Source organism: Anoplophora glabripennis, unplaced genomic scaffold, assembly GCF_000390285.2.
Source record: "Anoplophora glabripennis isolate ALB-LARVAE unplaced genomic scaffold, Agla_2.0 scaffold395, whole genome shotgun sequence".
NCBI lineage: Eukaryota > Metazoa > Arthropoda > Insecta > Coleoptera > Cerambycidae > Anoplophora > Anoplophora glabripennis.
The window spans coordinates 81,536-105,382 of record NW_019416558.1 but is presented as its reverse complement, the minus strand read 5'-3'; the positions used below and the strand labels follow the sequence as shown (position 1 = coordinate 105,382).

Here is a 23,847-nt window from a genome sequence, read left to right as displayed (position 1 = left end):
TAAAAATTACTAGATTTTGTCATAAATTAGCAGCGATATATTTAAAAAAATTAATCTGATGATGGCCCCTCGAAGACGAAACGTCGGATTCCAAAAATGTTGACGCCATTGGATAGAGCGATAAAAGTGGCAATGTAAATATGCAATTTATTTCAAATTCGTTTTCAAATAAAGCCAAAAAAAAAAACCGATTTTGCAAAATTTCGGGTTTTCCGATTTCGCGTCAACAGTAGACTTTGCAGTTAATACTTGGTGTTGCTGAAATCTCAAATCATCCAGAGATAATTTATCATTTGTGCATTTGTAATTCGACTTAGATGTTTATAGCGATACTGTAGAAAAATAAAGTTTTGGGTCAAGCAATGAGATAGTTTTTTTTTATTTTTTCCTGTAGAATTGAATGTTGTAATCAGTTTCTGAATGTTTTTTAATTTAAACAAATTATCAACAATATAATGACTGAAAAATTCATTGTTGCAAGTCATTTTTTATTTTTTTGCATTTTTGAGCATGTTTTTGAAGTGTTATTACAGATTTTTTTATTTCACCAAAAAGTATGTGTCAAAATGAAAAAAATAATGACTGGCACAACTTTGTACGATGATTTTTTTAAGTAGAATTTTTCTTTGAAAAAAAAGTGTTTCAGGACAAAAAAAATTAATATCTCAGAAACTTCTTGATTTTTTTATCTAAAAAGATTTGAGGTTATTTAAGACAGAGAAATGTATACTTTCACCAAGTTTCGTCAAAATTAAATTATTTTTACGGAAATGAGAAATAAAAAACGAAAAATCAGAAAAAACCTGTTTTTCGCATTTTTTCGGAAATTTTGAGGTTATGTTAAAAAGTGACCACAACAAAAGGTGTAGATTTTTGTATGATCTACAACTTTTATATTGGATACTTTTTTGTTTGACGTCAACTTTCGCCAGAAATCCCAACGATACGATTTTTCATAACTTTTCAACCCCCCCAAATCAACCCTCCGCCGCCCCTGCTCATGCATTTATTTTTTTAGGTTTATTATAAGCCCTTTTATCATTTCCACTTATAAAAGTCCAGGTAACAATTTTTTTTTCTCCAAGTGCAATTTGGTTGGACTATAGTTGTGCTTACGGATTTTTTTAGAGTCTCCACGATGCTTTGATAAAACTCTACTTCGCAGGGACAGTTAAGGCAGACGTCTGTCAAATTCTTGGCTTCTCCGGACAGGTTCATGCTCTTTCTGCACTCGGCGTTTATGCACTTGCCCTGATGCTTGAGCGCTTGGATTTCTCTGTTCGTGAGGCTTTTATTCAGCTCTATCAACTGGAAACACAGCACAATGAACAAAAATTAGTTTAATGTCATAAGTACTCACAGTATTCCTCAAATCGCCGACAATACCCCTGTACCGCTTCACCTCCATGTCTTTCACGGCCTCCTTCCTAGCCAAGGCGGTCAACTGGGCCTGCACCTTGGCAAACTCGTCCCTCAGCTTGGAAAAATCCTCCTCCGCCTTCACCAGCTTGTCCCTCAACACCTCTATGGTGCTCTTCATGTGGCACTGCTTATTCTTCTGCCGATCTTTCATCTGCTTCAGCTCTACCTGTGCCGTCTTCAACGCCCTATTCTGGTCGTTGTAGGCCATCTCCAGCTTGAACAACTCGCTAGTCTTCCTGTCCAAGGCGTTCTTCAACTCCTCCAATTTCTCCCTGCACGCCGTTATCTGAGTTTGGCACATCTCGGTGCTCTCTTTAGATTTGCAGTTCTCCATCTCGTACTTCTTGATGGCTTCCTGGAGCGGAACTATGGTGTCGTGTAGGGCGATGATGGTGGCTTGGAGATCCTCGTTTTGCTTCAGGGAGCACTTCAGTGTCTGCCTTATGTTCAAGATGGCGTCGTCGTGGCGGGACAGGTCCAGGTCTCTCTCGCTGATTATCTGCCGGAGTTCGTTGATTTTGGCCTCGTGGAGCTGGTTCATCTGATTTTCCAACAGGACTTTTTGCTCGGCGGCGGTCAGTTGCGTGGAGAGCTTGTCGTTGAGGGACTGCACGTTCATGAAGGCTTGCATCAGCTTGTTGGTCTCTTCTTGAGTCGACTCATTTGAGAGGGTCTGAAAAGACAGAGAACGGTATTGAGAAACTGTTTCCTCGCTGGTCCTTTTAATTAATAATGAGTTTAAATAAATGTGTACAACGTTGGTTGAAAGGTATGGTAAATATAAATCCATCTCTCTTGATAGTACCTAGAATTACCATAGATCACCACCATTTGTCACTTTATTAGATGTGCCTCAAGGCTCAAACCTTGGACCACTGCCTTTTTGATTTTTATAAATGATCGAGGAAATAAAGAAGGGGAAATTAATTTACTTTTGTTTCTGTAGAAAATAAAGTACTTTAATGACTGTGTTATTGCAAAATAATGTGAATGTCATAGCCAATTGGTTTGCCAATAATAAATCTTAATGTTAAATGTAAATGAAGGCAAATAATGTCCTTTGACATCAAAAATCTATGCAAAATATATCTAACCTTAGCAAGATACTTAGCTGATGAATTTGCTGCAAAAAACTACTCTATATTTGCTAGATATTGCTGCTGACCAATGCCTACTACTAGCGTAGGTTGCTCTGTGAGGTGTAACCTACTTTATAAAAGAAAAAGGGCCCCAAATTATGGATATTTATTTTGAAAATAACACAAGGTGGAAGATAAAGACATGATTTAATTTTATTATTAGTTTTTTACGGGAAATAGAAAAGCATAATAGTTCAGGGTCGATAAAAGTACATGAAACGAAACAATGTATTTTTTAATGGATATTCTAAATTTTATGAAAAACAAAATGTACATTCGTCCGAAAATAATATGTGGGTGACAAAGTTGACATTTTCGTTAAATTTATCCATGATAACCTCGCAGAACTCGATTCTACGATCATAACACAGGTCAACAAGGGTCAAGAAGCAGACACACTAATATGCATTCCCGAAGGGTTTTGGTGCGCTGAATCCGAATCTGGCCGCAGAATTGCTCTATCACGTCAGGTTTTTGAGATATCCTAACCTAAAAATGCAAAAAACACTGTTTCTCGTCATATTTGAGGTTATGTAGTAATGCCATCTATTCTTTTTCTATAGCTATAGAGAAAAAACTAAAAAAATCTTAAAATTTCAACACCCTGTAGATCGGTAGCGAAACGTTTGCGGACTTATGTTTATAGGAACTTTTAGTCATAAAATAAGCCAAAGAATTACTCCTTCCCTTATGTACATGATATTTAGGAACACCCTGTATACATACTCTATTATTTATTCTTATTCCCTGTAGATAGCTGAATCCTTTTGGAAATAAATGTTATTATTATAGATAAAATTAAAATTTGTGAAATAGGTTCATTATACAGGGTGGCCAAATGAAAACGAAACAGAGCAATTTTCAGGAACTGCGTCAAGATTGTAGAAAAACGCTCAGACCTGTCGATTTTAGATTCAAGGAGGACATTCTTTGCTGGTATTTTTGACTCCGCCACTTTCACCACCAAGCAAGGGTAAGCATCACCCCAAAATATTTAAATGGCATTGAGGGTTGAGTAATATTTCTTTTGAAAGCTCTTACAATTCTCTTTACAACAGACTTTAAATTTTATAATTCCGCCCAATACTTATTAAGAATTTTGATTTTAAAGTTGAAACTTATGTACAAACAATAAGTAACGGTAAAAATGTCTGTCATTCGAATTAAGTACGCCAATGGTAGGTATAAATTTAGTATTTCTTGCGTTACATTGGTTTTTGGCGATTGGTTACCACTTTCGTAAATAAAAAAACATAATTGTGAAAAACAGAAATTAATGCTATACACACACAATGAACGTAAAATTAGTGGATTCCAAATTATTTTCTAGTATTATTTGGAAGCGTTGGTTGGTAGTTTATTTAATTGTGTTTTTGAAAATTCAACACTATGGTTTATTCCATTGCGGAAAGGGTAGATATCATTTCGCTTTACTTTATGAACAATAAATGTACGAATAGAACAGCTCAGCTATTTAATGAACAACATCAAGATCGACATGTCAAGAAGAAGTATGTTCTAGAGTTAGTAACAAAATTTCGAGAGACAGGGAACGTAGCCAATAAAAAACGAGAAATTGAAAAACGTATAGTTAATGAAACTAGTGAAGTTGCAGTTTTGGGACAAGTTCATCTTGATCCTACATTAAGTACGAGGCAGCTGGCATCTGTGTCTGGGATCAATCGAACTAGCATACAAACCATTTTGAAGAAGAATAAATTCCATCCATACAAAATACATTTAGTCCAGGAACTTCATGAGGATGATTATGACCGCCGTTTGCAGTTTTGCGAAATAATGAGTGAGAGAGCAGGAAACGATCCACAGTTCCTTTTTAACATCTGTTTTTCTGATGAATGCAGTTTTTTTTTTTGAAGGACGGTATATCGTCACAATTGCCGCTATTGGTCCGATTCAAACATAAGAGTTTTTCACGAGGTGCATACTCAGCAACCGGAAAATTAAATGTATGGGCTGGAATTTTCGGTGGCCGGCTGGTGGGTCCTTTTTTTCTACCTGGTAATTTGACTGGCTAAATGTATTTGCAATTACTGGAAGACGCTATTGACCCTGCCTTGACTGATATTATTGAAAATGTTCCAATAGTATGATGAAGATCATTTGATTTTTCAACAGGACGGTGCTCCTCCGCATTATGCGTTAATTGTCCGTGAGTATCTGGACCAACGTTTTCTACGGAATTGGATTGGGAGAAGAGGCAGCATTGAGTGGCCTCCACGATCACCGGATTTATCGCCCCCTGATTTCTTTTTGTGGGGATAAATAACGAGTAAAATCTATAAAACACAGCCAGCGCCGCTGGAAGATTTGCGTCAAAGAATCGTCGACTAATGCCATCGAATCACTCCGGAAATGCTTCGAAATGTGCGCGAACGTTTCGAACAAAATCATTATTCGTGTATGGAAGCGGGCGGTCATCAGTTTGAACATTTAATCAACTAAGTAGTAAGTAAGCAACTAAACATAATATAATTTTTTTCGAAATATTGGGCGAAATTATAAAATTGTAAAGAGAATTGTAAGAGCTTTCAAAAGAAATATTACTCAACCCCCAACGCCATGCAAATGTTTTACCAGCAAATAATGTCCCCCTTTAATCTAAAATCGACGGGTCTGCGCGTTTTTCTACAATCTTGACGCAGTTCCTGAAAATTGCTCTGTTTCGTTTTCATTTGACCACCCTGTATGTATTTTAACACTGACGAAATGAAATTATACTTTAAATTTTTTCGTTCGTTTCCAAAAAAACTTCGCGCTACTATTAAAAACTATCGCCTTATACGAAGAATTATTTTAGCGAATTTAAAAACGATTTTACTTTGTATTTTTTATTGTATGACTGCACTATACAACATTTTTGTTCTATTCACAATACTTACCAATAGAAACAAACCAATTCACTTAGAGCACTCAAAAAATCGATCTTAATACGGAAATTTAGCGGTTCTTGTGAACATTAAACGAAGTGAAAATATTTTCTTTAAGCGAAAATCGAATTTAAAAAAATATAAATATCTCACTCACCAATAATTCCTGTAAATTACACAACTGGTCCGCCATTATCGTCATCTCCTCCTTGAAATAGCTTATCACTTCTTCGTAGCCCTTTTTCTGTTTCAACAACTTTCTCATATGGCCTTTGTATTGCTTTATCGCGTCCTGGAATATCAAAAACGTGTTAAGTCTCGTTTACCCCAACCTTTCGGAGCAAAGGCAACTAAAGCATCACTATGCATGCAATTACACAACCACTTTGACTACAGAATATACCTCTGACGACCTCAATAGCGTTTGGTACTTAAATAGTTGATTTTCCAAAACGTCAACGTCTTGCAAGCTGTCGCAATGCTCCACTTCCAAGTCATAATTGAGCTCTTGGAGTTGTCCATATTCCCCCGACACGCATTCGTACTGCAAACACGTTAAAATGTCAGCTTTCAAAAATACGCAACCAGAAAAACAATCGAACATCGCAATAATTGTTATGCGTACCTGTTGCACTAGGTTGTCTTTCGTATGCTCCATGTCGGATAGAACCGCGTTGAAACAATCGACGAGCGCCTGTTGCTGTTGTTGCTAGAAACGTTTTCATCGAGTGAGACGTCGAAAAATCGAACGATCGCTAAGATTACTTACATGCACTCGGGTATAATAGCCTACTCGAAATACATGCCGGCAGTAACAAAGGAAAATAAAAAAATACCTGATGGAAAAAATAATTTATTCTTTTGTCATTTGTACTAAAACGGCAGCCAATTGTTATTTTAAGTACATTTTCATTACAAATCATTAATAATTAGTAGAATACACAATAAATTACTACATCACTTAAATAATAAATATTACATGGTAACTCCGGACAGCAAAAATAAATAATACAAGCTAATAAGTCATTAGTTTGGGGAATATACACGTATTAGTATGTAATTTATTGTTACGGAGCGGTTATATTTCCTACGGACAAAGTTATGCGGTTAAATCCTATTTAAAGAACAGTCAAAAGAAAATAAACATGAAAATGAATGTAAAGATTAAAATGAAGTGTCATTGACGTAATACAAAACAATAGCACCCGTTAGTTTTCGTTCCGGTAAATCAAATAAAATTACATCATAAAAGTTGTAGTGAAAAAGGCACTTTTGGCAACCTTGCAATGATAAAAATGGGTTCTAGAAGAGAGAAAGTTAGGTTAAAATCTACACTAACTATTGAATTAAATTTTTCTTCCCAGCAAAAAGAGTCGTAGCACATTATATATAGGGAAATATTCCATTACACCTTTAGAAATATAAACGATTAAAATACAAAAAAAAAATATCTGTTAATCGGGTATTAATATTAATGGGGTATGTCAAACGTCATGCACCGGTTTTTTGTCATTATTATTCGGCGGTTTGGGATCTGACGAGCCAAACCAACGCGCAGCCCAACTTAAACTCACGTTTTCCTCGGACTTATGTTTCAATTCGTCCAGTTCCTGCTTGGTGGTCACCAGGACCTTCTGCAAGTTGAATATCGTGCATTTCTGGTGGTCGATCTGCACAGAGATACAGAAACATTGAAAAAATAATTATTTTAATCTAATTTAAAATTTTCTCAGTCAAAACACCTTTCCAAATAAAATAAATTTACGCGGCTTCGACTTACCTCCATCTTATACTTTTCCTGGGACGCTTCCAGCACGTTGATAGAATTTAAGTATAAATCCACCTGTTTGTGAGATATCTCGGTTAAAATAAGGCGTAACAAGCGTAAATAACAAAGCGTTTAGAGTAAAGCGTAATCTATCTACATTTAAGGCTGTTTGAAATGTAACTAAAAACATTACCTTCTATAAAGCTGACGCGCTATATGTTTGTGACGTCACTAACGGTGGTTTGGTGAGTTCTTAATTGTATTTACTGAACCAACCGAACAGAATCTCTTCCAATGACACTATAATAACGAGCGATCAAATAAGAACGTGGTCAAGTTGGTTCTGAAAATTTGGACGTAGGACGTAGCGTATAGCAAATGAACTTAAACGTCATCTGTCAAAGCGCTATATCGCCGCTATCAATTTGAATATTTTCGTTTTAAAAAGCGTTTAAAATGGTGTTTTCTCAAGAACAAAAAGTGTTTATCATAGAGTCCTACTTTAGAAATGGACGCAAGATTGATGGAATATGGAAGTATTCTATTGAGGAATGTTTCATAGAATTTCAAAATCAATTTCCCGGCGTTGTTGAGTACAAAATTTTTCAAAGTGCAGTTCAGCGTTGTGTTAATGTTTTTCGTGAAACGGGCAGTGTAACAAGAAAAGAAGGAAGCGGCCGACCTAAAAAGCGGACTGAAGAATTAAAAGAAAATGTCCAACAAATAATGGAAAATGCGCCAAGAACTTCTGTACGTGTTTTATCACAAATGGTGGGAGTATCAGTCGGTACCTGCCACACAGTGTTAAAAAAAGATTTGCGTTTGTTCTCCTATCGTTTAACTTGTCAGCAAGAACTTCATGAAGTTGATTTTCCGCGACGGGCTGTATTTTGTGAATGGTTTTTAAACAACTACGGTGAACTTCATAATATCACCTTTTTTTCTGATGAAGCCTGGTTTCATTTAAGTGGTTACGTAAACTCACAGAATATGAGAATGTGGTCTTCTGAAAAACCAGATAACTTTTTTGTCGAGGGCCCTCTACACGCTCAAAAAATTGGAGTTTGGTGTGCTCTCAATCGAAGGAGGATTTATGGACCTATTTTTTTTAATGGTACTCTTACTGCGCAAAGGTATAGAGAAGAAATTATCGCTCCTTTTGTTAACCAGCTGGAAGAAAACGAAATTACAAACTTTTACTTTCAACAAGATGGCGCAAGGGCACATACGGCAGGCGAGACGATGAATATGTTGAGGGAAGTTTTCCAAAATCGACTAATAAGTCTCAATGCTGAACATGAATTTCCACCGAGGTCATGTGATATTACGCCGTGTGATTTCTTTTTGTGGCCTTACCTTAAAAACACTATTTTTGAACTGCCTATTCCTGATTTAAACCATCTGCAGGCTCGACTTATAGACAAGATTCGTGAAATTAACAATACCCCGAGCATCTTAGAAAATGTCTTTAATTCTTTGAGGAACAGGTGTGAAAAGTGCTTGGAACAAGGAGGGGGACACTTTCAGCAGCTGCTTTAATTTATTGTTATAACAAGGAGGGGGACGCTTTCCGCAGCTCCTTTAATTGTTTGTTATTGTCATCACGATTATTCTTTAAAATAAAGTTTTATAGTCATTAACGTTATTGAAACTGACAGCTGCTATACAGCTCGTTGAGAAATGAGGTTAAGTTGGTCGCTATAAGCTACTCCCTACGTCCAATGTGTCAGAGCCAACTTCGACCACGTTTTTATTTGAACGCTCGTTATAATTTATGTAAAAATTATGAACTACCAAGCATTCTTCTGAAACTAACCGATTGAATACTAAATCTTTGCCAGTTGTAGTCATATTCTTTTTTGTCCAGACGGTATCCGTTTCAAAAAGTCCAACAACAACACCCTGTATCTCTAAAACGGTGCCGTTCCAGACCTCTATGTTTATAAGACAAACACAGATTATTTTAAAGAGATCTATCTGCCCTCGAAGTTTCCTGCATAAAATTCGGACCACCCTGTATATGATTAAATTTTCAAGTATCTAAGGACCTTGGTTTTTGATGTGCAAAATTTTGAAAATTTACAATTTATTTTTCAAAATCTAGATTGCAAAATTATTATGCAAAATCTATCAAACCGATTTTGATTAAATTTGGTGTGATGATTCTACATAACATGAACTTTTCTTGAGCCAAGTATGAAGGTCCTATACCCAATTTAATCTATTAATAATAATCATGATTCATTCGATTTGTAACTAGTCATATTTTGTAAAAAATTTAATTACAAATATTTTTTTCTCTTCCATTTTCGCCTAAAATCAACTATTGAAAAGATACATAATTAAATAGGAAGAAAAATATAACATTTTTCGAATTTTTTTAACATATTGTGCCGCCAAAAGTTAAGCCCACGTTTTTTTGCGCATAGCAAAATTTTCATATCTAGTGATATCTGAAAGACAAAAAGCCAAAAATCTCCGTGGATATACGACTCGCCCAAACCAAAACAGATACCGCCTAGTCTATTTACATTTTTCCATCTATTGGATGTGAATATTTTAGTGAGGATCCATATAAAACTGTAATATTCAATTTTAAAGCGTACTAACGCAAAATTTCAGGCATTTCAAAGCTACCATGCCAATACATTTCATCTCATTACATCGGTACTAGAGGAAGCCAGTTTAAAGAATTTTAAAAAGTTAGTGGTTGCAATTTGCGTGTGATTTTGCATTTATTATTATTAAAATTAAATCCACAACTTTCAAAAGTCTAATACAATCATCAGTACATAAAAAAAGAAACAATTACAAGAATTAAGAGATAAAATAGGTCATTGACAAACAAGATAAAAAGAAGTGGCCCTAAGTTAGAGCCTTGAGGCACGCCGGGATTAGACGCAAAGAATTTCCACTTTACAACGGGAACTAATAGGCCAGCAATCTATGTTTACAAAACCAATTCAAGATGCTGAAACAGCCACTGAAGTTAGTTTTGAAATATCTGGAATAATAGCGAAAACTTGTCGGCCTTTTAAAGATGGTGAGTTTGTTAAGCAATGTTTGGATATCGCCGCAAAAAAAAATTGTCCGGAAAATGTAAAGAAGTTTGAAAAAATTCAGTTAAATCGGATGACTGTTCAAAGAAGAATTACCGCATTAGCAGATAATATAGAAGAGCAATTAGCTACGAAATCGAGAAGTTTTGAGTATTTTTCTATAGCGCTCGACGAATCTACAGATATAAGTTCAACTGCTCAACTATTAATATTTTTACGAGGTGTAACGCAAAATTTTGAAGTGAGTGAAGAACTGATTGGTATGAGTTCTTTGACAAGTCAAACCAGGGGAAGTGACATGCTCAAAGCTCTTCTAGAAAAATGTTCTATAATGGATTTGGATTTAACGAAAATATCTGGAATTACAACTGACGGAGCACCTTCAATGGTTGGAAGTACATCTGGGATAGTAACTCTGTTAAAAACATATTTACAAACTAAAAACATAAATACCAAGGAATTAATGCAGTTTCATTGTATTATACATCAAGAGGCCCTCTGTTCAAAATTATTGGGATTTGAAAATGTTATGAAAGTTGTAGTACCTACCGTAAACTTTATAAAATCACGAGGTCTCAATCACCGACAATTCAAACAATTTCTCGAGGATATTGAAAGCGAATATGGTGATCTCCTGTTTTACACTGAAGTAAGGTGGCTAAGTCGTGGGTTGACACTACAGCGATTTCTTAACTTGATTGAAGAAATCCAACTATTTCTGGCGGAAAAGAAAAACGACGTCCCCGAACTCGACAACCCTGATTGGCTGTGTGACTTAGCGTTTCTTGTAGACATCACAAATCACTTGAATGTCTTAAATACGCGACTCCAAGGCAAAGATCAATTGATTTCGCAGCTATACTCTCATGTTTCGTCCTTTCAATGCAAATTGAGTCTTTTCAGGACACAAATCAATTCAGCCAATTACGGCCATTTTCCGAACTACAAAAAAATTATGGAGAAGTTCAATAAAACTGACGTCAATTTCGCTCATGTTGAAAAAATTGATATTTTGATACAAGCTTTTGAAAATCGTTTTGTAGACTTCAAAAAAGTTAAACCGCTATTGGACATTTTCAGCAATCCTTTCAACATTTCACCCGAAAATGCGCCGGAATTAATGCAGCTGGAATTAATAGACATGCAAAATGATGATAATTTAAGAAACAAATTTAATGAAGGTAATTTACTCAACTTCTACCGTTGCGTTGATAAAAACGCTTATAAAGAGTTGCGAATAAATGCATTGAAATGCGCAAGCTTATTTGGATCGACGTATATTTGTGAACAAACGTTTTCAGTGATGAAACTTAACAAAACGAAAAACCGAAACCGTCTGGCAAATGAAAATTTGGAAGCAATTATACGTGTGGCTACAAGTAATGTGGAGCCAAATATAAAAAAACTTGTTAGTTCAATGCAATGTCATGCATCAAAATAATAAAACATGAAATATTACATTGTAATGATTACATAATTATTACAACAAACATTTTTGAAGGTTATTTTATTTTTATCATTGTATTTCATACTATTTAAAAATAAAAAATTTTGTGTTAATAAATATTGTTTGTAGTGGCCCGTCCTTGGCTTATATTTTTCCCGAGTGGCCCCTGTTCCCTATAAGTCTGTGCATCCCTGATTTAAAGTAAAAGTAGTAAAAAATGCTCCTAGGATTCATGTTCTCTGTTTTCCCAAGAGATGAAACTTGGTGCAGGTTGTGTTTGTAACCACTGTAGTGACGTCACGCGCGAAGCGTTGAGGCTTTATAATCTAGGTGGTAATGACCTTACCAAGGATGGTTTTACATTTAAAAATAATATAAATTAGTTAGAAATGCGCTAAATACGAAAACGGTAAACTCACAGCCATCTGCAAATTAGCGGCCTTCTCCTCCGAATTCTTCAACTCGTTCTCCAAATCGGCGACCTTCTCCCTCAACGACTGCATCTCCTGGCACATCTTGTCCCTGTCCTTCCTAACCTCAAACTCCGCCTGCTTCAGCGCCAGCAACTCCTGCTGCATCAAGTCCAAAGTGTTGCCCTGAACCTTAATTATTTCTTCCTTGTTCTCGAGCTGAAACATGTCGAAATCAACATCCATCGATATCAACTGATTAAAATAAACAGGGCCTACTGCGATGTACTGCACTTACCGCTTCCATTTGTTTCTCTAATTGCTCCTCATCAAATTGGACCTGGACCTAGAAAACGAAACGACGGGATGAAGAAACGCGTCTAAGAATAGAACGATAATAGTGGACTAGTGGACTATTTCGAGTACAGTGTTACGGCACTATTAAAATTAAATAAGACGTATGAACCTCCTGAGAGCTCGGTAACGATTCTTTTCATTCTCAATTTTGGAAGGAAGGAAAAGATAAAACTCTATTTTTAGCTCAGCCTCTTTGTTTCCGGTACAGCTAAGATTAAATTTTTGATAACTTTGACACGCGATGTGCCTTAAACGGTTAAAAATATATACTAAGCGATTCGTGAAAATTAGAATACACAAAGTGTACAGGGCGTAATTTTTAAAGGGGGATTTCTGGAAAACATAACATGAGAGACTGAAAATTGAAATAGATGTAATAAAATGAAGCGGTGACATATTCAGTTCTTCTCCTTCGCCGAATAAAAATTATACGTTTATTTATTAACCGTCTAGCGCCCTGTTGTCATATCACATCAGGTGGATTCTTATTAAGTAGTACACATGAACTAGACCAATGTCGGGGGGTCATTGACACTAAGATTTATAAACTAAACCCAGTGCTTTAAAAGAAATAGTATTAATACACTCGGCAAAAAAATTAAAGGAGCAGAAAAATTTCCACAAATTTTTTTTGTGATTTTTTAGTCTGTAACTTCGTGAATAATGATCGTATCGAGAAAAAAAAAACATCTTGAAGCTTGAAAATTCTAGTTTTCAAATCTCGAGGAAAAATTTTTTTGAGCATCACTCTCGACGCAATCAACATTGAATATGAAGCTGAATATTGAAAAAAAAATCGAAATTTTCAAAATTTATTATTTTTCAAAATTGACTCAAAATTTTGAATTCATATTTTCGATATTTGATGAGCATCAATTGTTGATTGAGATGAAGCAAATTTTTTTTGGTTATTTTTTTCACAATTTCGCTTTAAAAAACTGATCAAAGAATATTGAAAAATAAAATAAAATTTTTGAAAAAAAAATTTTCAATTAATAAAAATATATTTTTCTGGACATTTGAAATATTCAATGTAAATTTGTAAAATTGATAACGCAAAAAAATTTTTTTTAATTTGGAAAAATTGAATTTTTTCCAAAATTTAATTTTTTTGTTTCAAAATTTTGAATATTGGGTTATTTTCACAATTTCGCGTTAAATACTCATCAAAGATTGATAATTAAAATAAAATTTTTGAAAAAAAAAATCAAAATTTTTCAATTGCAAATTTTTCCGGACATTTGAAATATTCTAGGTAAAATTGTAAAAAAGATAACGCAATTTTTTTTTAATTTGGAAAAATTGATTTTTTTAAAAATATAATTTTTGTTTGTTTCAAAATTTTGAATTTATATTTTCGATATTTGATGAGAATTGGTGATTAAGATGAAAGAATTTTTTTTCAATTTTAAATTTTTCTGGACATTTGAAATAAAAAAAAATTGTAGAGCGCAAAATTTTTTTTTTAAATTTTGAATAATCTGAATATTTTTTATTTTCAAAATATTGGATTTATATTTTCGATATTTGATGAGAATCAATTGAGGATTAGGACGAATGAAATTTTTTTGTTATTTTCCCCAAATTCGCGTTAAATACTCATCAAATATTGAAAAATAAAATATTTTTGAAAAAAATAAAATTTTCAAAATATTTCAATTTCAAATTTTTCTGGACTTTTGAAATATTCTAGATAAGATAGATTGTATAAGAGATGGCGCAATTTTTTTTTTTTAATTTGGAAAAATAATTTTTTTCAAAATTTTATTTTTGTTTGTTTCAAAATTTTGAATTTATATTTTCGATATTTGATGAGAATCAATTGATGATTAAGATGAAAGAATTTTTTTTGGGATATTTTTCTCACAAATTCGCGTTAAATACTCATCAAACAAAAAAAAATATTTCAAAGAATCTAAAACAACAATTTTCTGGACATTTAAATATTAATGTAAAATTATAAAAAAATAAGGCAAACAAATTTTTTAAAATTTGGAAAAATTTGATGTTTATTTCAAAATTTAATTTTTTTTTTCAAAATTTTGAATTTATTTTTTCGATATTTGAAGAGAAGAATCTGTAATTGATGTTTAAAGAGCAGTAAACCTGCTACAAACATTGGCACTTTTCACAATATTTGCAAAGTAATCGTTGATTATCCAAAACATTTCATACATACGTTTCATACAGTCGTTTTAGAAAAGTAACGGGCAACACTGCCCAGTAAGAGCGTAGACAGAGTTTAAGTGAAGTTATTTGATTTCAAAAACATGAATGTCAGATTAATATTTTGCACTAACCTCTACGTTTTCTAAAAATCCAACTTTAGAACGCCTTTTACAAATCTTGCAAGCCTGAAAGTTAGTTTTAATTAGGAAAATACAGGCACGAGTGTTACCCAACTGACCTTGACGTCTTTCTCATACTTCGCTTCGGCTTCTTCGAGTGCAGACTTCAGCGAATGGATGGTGTTCTTCAACTTCAACAAGTTTGCTTGATTCCTCTAAAAAAATAAAACTTTCTGTTACAAATTTGATTCTTCTCTGTCGCGCTGTGATTACTTACCGCTTCTTCTTCTTCCCTCACTTCCTGTGTTTTCTGCAGGTTCATCTGGAGGTCGTCGATCGTACATTTTAGTTTCACGACCTCCTCCTGAGTCAGCTGTGTACATAAAATAAAATGAGACAGTTGTATAAATGGAATATAAATATTTGAATTATGGTATAGGATTTGGGAACATGGATGAAGTTTTCGTCTAGTCGTAGTGTACACAAAATGGTGGGAACACTTACTCTTGTAGTGTTATCTATCCTTCTCTTCTGAATTTCGAGCGTTTTTAATAAATTTCGGTTCTGAAATAACCAACAATTTTAATCTTTGGTTCTGTATTAAACTAGTGATTTTAATAAATTAAAAAAACCAGGCAGTCTTTACCTCTTCGTTTAGCTCCACCATTTCTTTCATTATCTTTTCGTTTTCCCTCGTCAGTTCTAGTATTCTACAATTACAGTTGTCCTAAAAAAATTACTAACTCAACTTAATTCGAGTGTTTTTATGAATTTTATTACCGACTTGTGTTGAAAGTTTGTCATGGCTTCTCTTGCCGTTTTTAAGTCGTTTTCCAGCAGAATCTGAAGTTATATTGAACGCATTAAATGCTAAGAAAAATCTGCCGAAAAATTACCTTACGCTCATTTTTTTCAAATAATCGATCTCTATCTTTTGTTTGTCGTTTTCCTCGCATAGGCAATTGTACCTGCTTTCATACTCTCTGTGTTTTTGCTTTAGCGCTTCTTTGTCTTTTAACTATACTTAAAAAAAAATGAAAATCAAAAAGTAGGTTTTAGGCGGTTTTCTACGAGCGGACATACAAATTGACAAAATTTCCTTTCCAATTTGTTTATTTGATCTTTGTCTTCTTTTAATGTAGATTCTAAGCTGACATTTTTTTGTTCTAACGACTTGGCCTGTAAATGCGATAAATCTGATCACTGCAATGTATGCTTAATTGAAAAAAGTTACCCTGATTATTAAAGTTTCTCTTTGCGCTTCTTTTTCCCTACAACACTGCAAAAAGATTAAATCAATCAGAAAACGGCGAATAGTAGTCCATAGTGTGTGCCAATAGCAGAATCGGAGAAAAAACAAATGTTGTGGGTAACATTAACCCTCAAAAGTCACACTAGTGCGAATTCGCACCACCGTTTTTTTTACCCCACATTTGATATAAATACGTTATGTTTTCGTTAACAAATAAAGAAGACATAAAGGTTCAAAGTCGACAAAATCCCAATTCGCACTAGTGTGACCATTAAGGTGGCCCACCCCAAGTGTGACCTCTGAGGGTTAATTGTCACCGCTATTCAAGTGGGTGGTTTCCAACTTTTTAATTACATCACAAATTAAAAATAAATTTAAAAATATAAGACCCGCATTTTTCCTTTTCATTTTGACTTCACTGAAGTCCATAAGAAAATTAAAACATGGATGTGATGTCATTAAGCGAAAATTTTATACACTTTATCTGATTCATTAGAAAACATTAGAGACTGATCGTCTGTTACAGAGCCATCATTTGTGTACAGTATAAACCGAACGGGGCCCAGAACTGATCCCTGCTGTACACCCCAATCACGATTCCATTCCGTGTACTTGAAAGATTAACATACCGGTTTCTTTCTTTGAGAAACGAAGTTATTCAACTTGAAGATTCCCCAGTACCTTTTGCAGTAATTTGTTATGTCCAATGCTATTGAAATCGAAAAAAATTCCAACAAGGTATTCGCGACACATTCAATAAGTTTATCGCAAAAAACATGTACACATTAGCACGAGATGATTATTTTCTGATATTACGTCGTTTTCTCAATAAAATTTAATATATGATGTAAAAAAGTATAAACAATGCAATAATAAAACAATATCTATTTGCAAATTGCAATAAATAATGCAAAATCATGATTCGAGGTTCTAAATATTAGCAGTTGCTGGTTTATAAATTGAAAAAGTTATTTAAGCGAACCCATAAAATATAAATTAGGTTTTCAGTTATCAAAATTTTCAAATAATATGATTTTAATTGGGATATTAGGTGCATAAATTACTTTACAAGACGTTTCAAGCGAAAAATCATTTAATTTGTGACAAATCGCCCAATCTGGCAATGGTGGTATCTCCCTTTCCTTCGGTTATCTGAGACCGTAGCGACTTCTAGCGGCGAACGCGGAAACTTTGGATTTATAGAAGCTTACCTAAAAAAACGGTGCGGAATCGAATGATTATTCCTAATTTTTCGCTTAGTGACGTCACATACGTAAAATAAAATTTCAAATTGAAATTCCTTTTGATTAACATCTACACTTTCTTTGTGGTTGAAGGAAACTACCCTCTTGTCAATACTGATCGGGGTTTTAGTCCGCAGAGCAGTTGTTTCCCACACCATTAGTGTAACAGACTGTCATTTCAAATTCGAATTAATTCTTTGTAGTTTCCAAAGACATTAGATAAATTTCCTTAATGCTTCAAAACTTTTATTTATTCTAACAAACTTTTTATCAATTCAAGCACTATGTATTATTTTTATTTCCTCGAGTTTTCTATCTATCCTTAACTTATCACAATTATTGTTTTGTTTGACAGGTGATTTTTCTTCTCCAACTTCTTTATTTGTCATATCGTTTTCTTTTTCTTCATTAAGTAATTTCCTTCATTTATCTCACACTACAAAAGCATTTATATTAATTTAAGATACAAAAATTATTTTGGGACGTCAAGTGAATTTGTATCTACGCAAATTTGACGTCCTAAAAACCATAATTATTATGGCTTCATACTACTGACGACGCCCTTCCTTCCAAAATTTCTAATCCTCGGTCGATGTTATACAATTTGACAACCAATATTTTAATCAAGTCCAATTGGTTCCTCAGCTGGTTATCTTTCACTTCGATAACACAATTTAAGTCTACAAAGTCAGACACTGACGGATCGTTTATTATTTTGTGGTTGGCGCCCAAGTTTTCGACAATGCTGCTTAATTCTAAAACTAAACCTCGGACTTCGCAAACGCTGCGAGTTTTATCCTGGGATTGGTTTAATTTCTCTTGTAGGGCGCCGATAGATTTCTTAACATCGTATTTAATCAATTCGTTCTCGCTTTCCTGAGAAATAATGATTTCATTGTTAATTTAAGTAGTTCAAATATACTGTTACATTTGAACTACCCAGGGAAGATACTTATGTGCAATTTACTCTTACCAAGATTATAACCTTCTCCAGCAACGTCTGGATTTCTTCGCGCTGCTCTTGGATGCCCTAAAAATATGTTTGTTGTTCGAAACACTTGCAAGACCTCTTTCTTTACCCTACTAGATGTTAATTTAAAGTAACAGGCGTTGTCTGGTTGGTATTAATAACGTTTATTTTTATTGCTTTCTATATTATTTACATGCAACTTGACAGGAACGTGGTTTGGAACGGAAACGTTCCTTTGCCTGAGCCTAGCCTCGAAATCGATGTTCTTCAGAACATCTTTAGTACTACCTACGAACGTGTTACATCTACCTAACGTGGTGGACGTGAATTTCGAACGGTCCTTGACCGGTTTTAACAGTTTTTTAAAGTCGTACAAATCGTTCTCCGACCTACACAGGTGCAACGGTTTTCCGTCGTCGCTTTCCTCACTGATTTCGGTGTTCATCTTACGCCCAGTGACCTGCTGGACTACAAAGTCAGTTTCGAACTTCTGCCTGCAGTTGTAGCAGAAGAAGGCTTGCTTCTCGTACAAGGTCTTCAGGTTCTTCGCGAATTTTTGTTCAGGTTTCTCCTCGTCTTCCTTCCTCAGGTATATAACGGTGGACCGTCCCGACTGGACGATTTTTCTCGTGTGGTTGATGACCAAGTAAGGCTCTGCCGTAGAGCTCCTCCTGGTACTGTCAAGGGACGGTTTAATTTTCACCGGCATGTCAGGGACGAATTTCTAGAGGGGAGGGAAAGGGGAAGGTAATTGGAAAAGTCCTCGATCGGTAATCTCTAATGGTAAGGGCATTTTTATAAAGAATTTGAACATGGGGGGAATATTTGGTGAAACTAATCTTTTTTTTTTTTTTATTTACAACTAGTTGTACAAAAGAGTGTATTAAAAATGTGCTTATGGACAAAAAGGAACAATAAAAGTACTTTTTTTGCTTGATTTTTAGAGAAAGCTTATAACTATCAAAGTAGGACATGCAAACCAGCTTTATAAACAAATTGTCCCATGGTCAGGCAAAAGCCGCTCGAGAATTCGCTCTTTTTGCATTAAATAGAGCTATTTTTACGGTAATTAAAAAAAAAGTAGAAATCACCTACGCCTCTTTGTTCTCAAGATAGCTTTTTCACATAATGTCAATTGTTAATTAACTATTGGACGTATCGGACCGGGATTTTAGAGACAATTAAAGAAAGGGTTAAATTTTTATTTTCAGAAAGTTTTACATTGATAGTTCATTTAATAAACGCGCTAGGAGCAGTAAAAATTAACGTTAATGAGCCTGCACGCAGGAGAAGGAGCGCCGGGCCCGCACATGCGCGTGAATGTCGCTCTCGTCGCGCGAGATTTTTGACTTGAACGTTTCAAATTCGGTTCACGATGTCTACTAATAATTTTTTCAAGTTTTCAGGTTTTATGAACTAATTCGACTGGAGTGATACAAAATTTGCCTAATCAGCTTTTTAGTAATTCAAAAAACAATCAAAATCACTAGTAAGTATGTCGAACGGCTTCAGAAACCATTAAAATGTATTAAAACGGCTTTATAATACATACAACAAAATAATTCAAAGTAGTTTAACAACGTATAAAATTACTTCGAATTAGCTGAGAAATACATTAAAATAACTCGAAACACCCTTAAAAAAACAGCAGTTTTATAACAGTTTTGAAAAATTTCTTAATGTTTCGTAACTTTCTTGTAACTTTCTTCATTTAAGGTATATCGGGTTTACTCAAATGCATAGATGTACTTGAAATGTATATAGCGTATTAGCCAGTGCTCCCTCTGTGGGTCGTATTTTAAAAAAAAATGTTTGAATCTAGATTTTGAGATATTTTCGTTGAAAGTTGTTCATTTTAACATAGGTTTATATATATGGCGAAGATGGACGGTGCGGCTCTTTTTTGCCCATAACTGAGAAAAAAATGTAGAAATTGTGAAACAAAACTTAGATAGTATTATCTTATTTTTGATATAAAACTAATGTAAGTTTTGAATATAGTACAGCTGTATTAATTAGAAACAGAAACCAATAATTGCATTTCTGTCTGACTTGACAATTAATGTGGCAACGTCGCAATCAGCCGACAGCAAGGAGGGAATACATTTGAAAGACTTGATAAAAACGAAATTGATTTCAAACATGTACATTTTTCCTAAATCCCATGTACATTATTATCAACAATAAATTATCCACAACAGATGATTTTTCGTAATGTTTTTAAAAACTAGATTAATTAAAAAAGACTAGGAAGCTGTGATATATTTATTGGAATAAAAAATACAGTTGATAAATCCTTTTAATATATTTAATGGTTTATAAAAACATCGTAATCAGTACCCAGCAATATTTAGGGTTACATAAAGTTTTTTTTACTTGATTAATATAATTAGTAATACTTGAGATAAAAGCATTTGTACGTAATAACAAAGGAACAACTTTATATCTAAAAAATTAGTTACAGTTGCAAAACTTTTGTAACATTACTAAAATAGAGATTAAAAACACAAACGGTGAGTAATATTGTAATTTCTATCACAGAACCTTCAAAATTGCATCCATTTTCTTCGACTTGGACGAGAGATGGGCGCGAGTATCATTTCATTTCTTTAGTACTAAATTAACATAATTCTCGTTGTTTTACCAGTTCACATGATTTACGGATTTTAAATAAATCCTCGCGAGGATAATACGATATATTTGCTATATATAATAATTATATTGTACATAGTTTACTCACAATACATTTTTGAACGCGTACGCATCTTTACCCGAATTTGACGCGCAATATCTCCGATGTCCGAGGTCTGTAGGTTCGCAGTGTGTACAACTGCTAGTCAATTATTAGCGCTGTTGCCACATTTACATAGTTTTTATGCGTTCATTAAATATAATTTAAAACTACTTAAATGATATTTTTATGTTGTTAATTAGTCAATATATATGCTATGTGCATATGAGTAGATTTCTTGGCGATATAGATAATGTTTATCGCAAATAATTTCAATAGAATTTAATTTTTTCAAATAGGCAGTGGGTTTTAGTCCCATAAGAAAAGCATAGGACCCCCCTGCGCTCCTTACTTCCCTCGGACCCCGATATACCTGCTTAAATTTACTATTTTTGTCCGATTTGAGTTTGGTGGATTGATAATAATTTATTAAAGGAGAATCGATTCTAATTTAAATTTACCGCTTATTCTCTCTGATCACCATCTATAATCCAGTAGGAAAGGATTAACCGCATTTCGTTTGGTTACTTACAAGGAAAAACTTAGCAGAAAAAACCAAGAATTTTTAGTAGAAAATGCATTTTGCTGTTCCTAGTATTTTGTGAAAACTCATCTAGTCATTTTTACAAAAATTTCTTTCCCGGACAACGTGTGCTTCTGAATGAAAATTCACCAGAAAAAATTGCATCCCCGGGTATTTTCCCCCGCCAAGATAACAGACATCAAAAAAACTATTCCAGATCTAAACCTCGACGTCTATTTCCGCAGATCAACCCCACTCACCTGTTGTTTCAGCTGCTTGATCTCCTTCCTCAGCTCCTTGATGATATCGTCCCTGAAAGCCGTCTGTTTGTCCGCCTGTATGCACCTCTCCTCCAGCTGCTGGCAGTCCCTCCTCAGCTGCATTATTTGGTCGTGCTTCGAGGCAATCTCCTCCACCAAAGCTTGCTGACTGTCCGTCATACTCTAAAACAAAACAGTGTTAGATTAACGATATTTATAATGGTGACTCGTATTACCTAGGGCTCCTTTTCGGTCGAAAACGCGAGATTCGGTTCGCGGGATACGGGTTAAAAAGAACGGACGTGAAATGTTTATTACAGAACAAATAATGCGGAAAGACTCTTACCGTTTTGAGATTCTCACATTCAGCCCTTTTGCATTTGAGCTCCTTCGCCATGCCTTCCACGTCACCGAAGGACTTGAAGTAGTCGATTTGCACCTCCAGTTCCTTGATTGAGCTGCGAAAAAGAATTGTTTTAGTTGCCCAACGGTCTGTGACCGACCAGTACCTACCTTTCCCTGATTTTTAACTTCTCCTGCTCCTGAAACATACAACGTTTGCTAAGTGTGATGAAAAACGCACGTTTATTTAATATCAGCGTGAAATAAAACAACATCAGAAGTGGGATAATTTAATTATGGATGCTGTTACATGGATTACAAGGATTAAGGATCACGTTAGTATTGGCTGCGTGGGGATTCAACAAGGGGGGGAAAAAGATACTCTTTTTTTGCATACCTTGGCAGGGCTTTTGATGGGACACCTGGAAAATTTAAAAAAGAACATATCAACGTCTTAAGTATTTCCAATTATTAAACAGTGTAAAATATTTACAAGCGATAAGTCAAATACGTACTCATCTTTACATTTTACGTCACAATAGTCCCCCTCCGACTTCGCGGACCCGAATAAGTCCTTGTAGGTAATATCGAAGAACTTGAGTCCGCCCACGCTCCACTTCTGCTCTTCCCGGACCCTCCTGATGAACTCCACCAGGTTCTTCTGGTCGCTCTCTAAGGTAAACATCTTCTGCAAAGGTTCAGCTAGTAAGTTATTGGTAACGTCATACTCGCGGTACCTCTTCATCACCTGCAGAAAAATTACGTGGCATCATCGTCGATTTTTAAGGTTATGAGGAGAACTTACTGGTGTCGGATAATTTTTTTAAAGTCAGGTCGGGATTTCACTGGAGGCGAAGAGAGAGGAGTGGGTAGATGAGGTAGTGGGGTTAGTTCTTAAATATATGAGGCTATGTTTTTTATTTTTGTTAATTTCTAGCACTTGGAACGTCTCGTGGATTCTTTGCATTTAATGAATCGACTTGATGAAGACTAGTTTCGATAAAAATTGACTTGCTTGAAGCAAAAAGACAAATATGTACTAACATCTGTTTGGTTTAAAATTAAAATATATCATATTTTATTATTTGCTCTCAACTGTTTTAATGGAATCAGTTTGGGCAAGGGAGCTATTCACTATTCAAGGCAGGAATCACGAAAAATAACTATAAAAAGATCTAAATTAGAATAAACTTTATAGGTATATTTTCCAAAAAAAATATAAATTGTTTTTTTTAATTTTCCTCGTTTTTAGCGTTTTTATATCTACGCCATTGCAAACTTAAAAAAATGAGAACATTTAGGACACGATGTTTCTTACAAATCATTGTGTTTTCTTACCTCGCAAAGACATTGGGCACTTTTTTGCAATTTATCTTCCAAAATCCGCACTCTTTCGGTGGCTTCGTGTTCTAGTTCTTCCACAGCTCTCACAAGCATTTCGTTCTGGTCGGACAAGTCCGAGATCCATTCTTGCTGGAGCTTGACCTTTTCCTGAAAATCCGCGTACCATATGAAAATGAGTGTCAACACCAAGAAATGAAAATTAGGATCAAACTGCATTTAAAGACCTACTTTATAAAAATATATACATTTTGCAGTAAGAATTAGAAATAGGAAAGAAATGCTATATTCAAATGGTTCAAACTGTATCCGTATCACTTTACCCAGTACATTTACTAGAAAACAATTTTGTCTTCGATTCTCAGACCGGCATAATGATGATCCAAACTTTTTAAGCAAGGTGATA

The 23,847-nt window shown here is 34.5% G+C and overlaps 1 protein-coding gene across 1 annotated transcript in view; it reads right to left on the bottom strand.

Moving 5' to 3' along the window:
* Positions 1–23,591, bottom strand: part of LOC108909725 (early endosome antigen 1) — a gene marked incomplete at its 5' end in the record, with an annotated part of 33,515 nt that extends 9,924 nt beyond the window's left edge. The window contains 18 exon segments of the mRNA XM_023454930.1: positions 1,117–1,308; positions 1,361–2,095; positions 5,607–5,741; positions 5,853–5,993; positions 6,075–6,158; positions 7,024–7,119; positions 7,230–7,292; positions 12,143–12,352; positions 12,432–12,479; positions 14,791–14,844; positions 14,898–14,993; positions 15,056–15,151; positions 21,759–21,941; positions 22,105–22,216; positions 22,272–22,300; positions 22,498–22,522; positions 22,616–22,848; positions 23,439–23,591. Of these exon segments, the coding sequence (XP_023310698.1) occupies positions 1,117–1,308; positions 1,361–2,095; positions 5,607–5,741; positions 5,853–5,993; positions 6,075–6,158; positions 7,024–7,119; positions 7,230–7,292; positions 12,143–12,352; positions 12,432–12,479; positions 14,791–14,844; positions 14,898–14,993; positions 15,056–15,151; positions 21,759–21,941; positions 22,105–22,216; positions 22,272–22,300; positions 22,498–22,522; positions 22,616–22,848; positions 23,439–23,591 (2,685 nt within the window).
* Between the last annotated feature and the right edge of the window lie 256 nt (positions 23,592–23,847).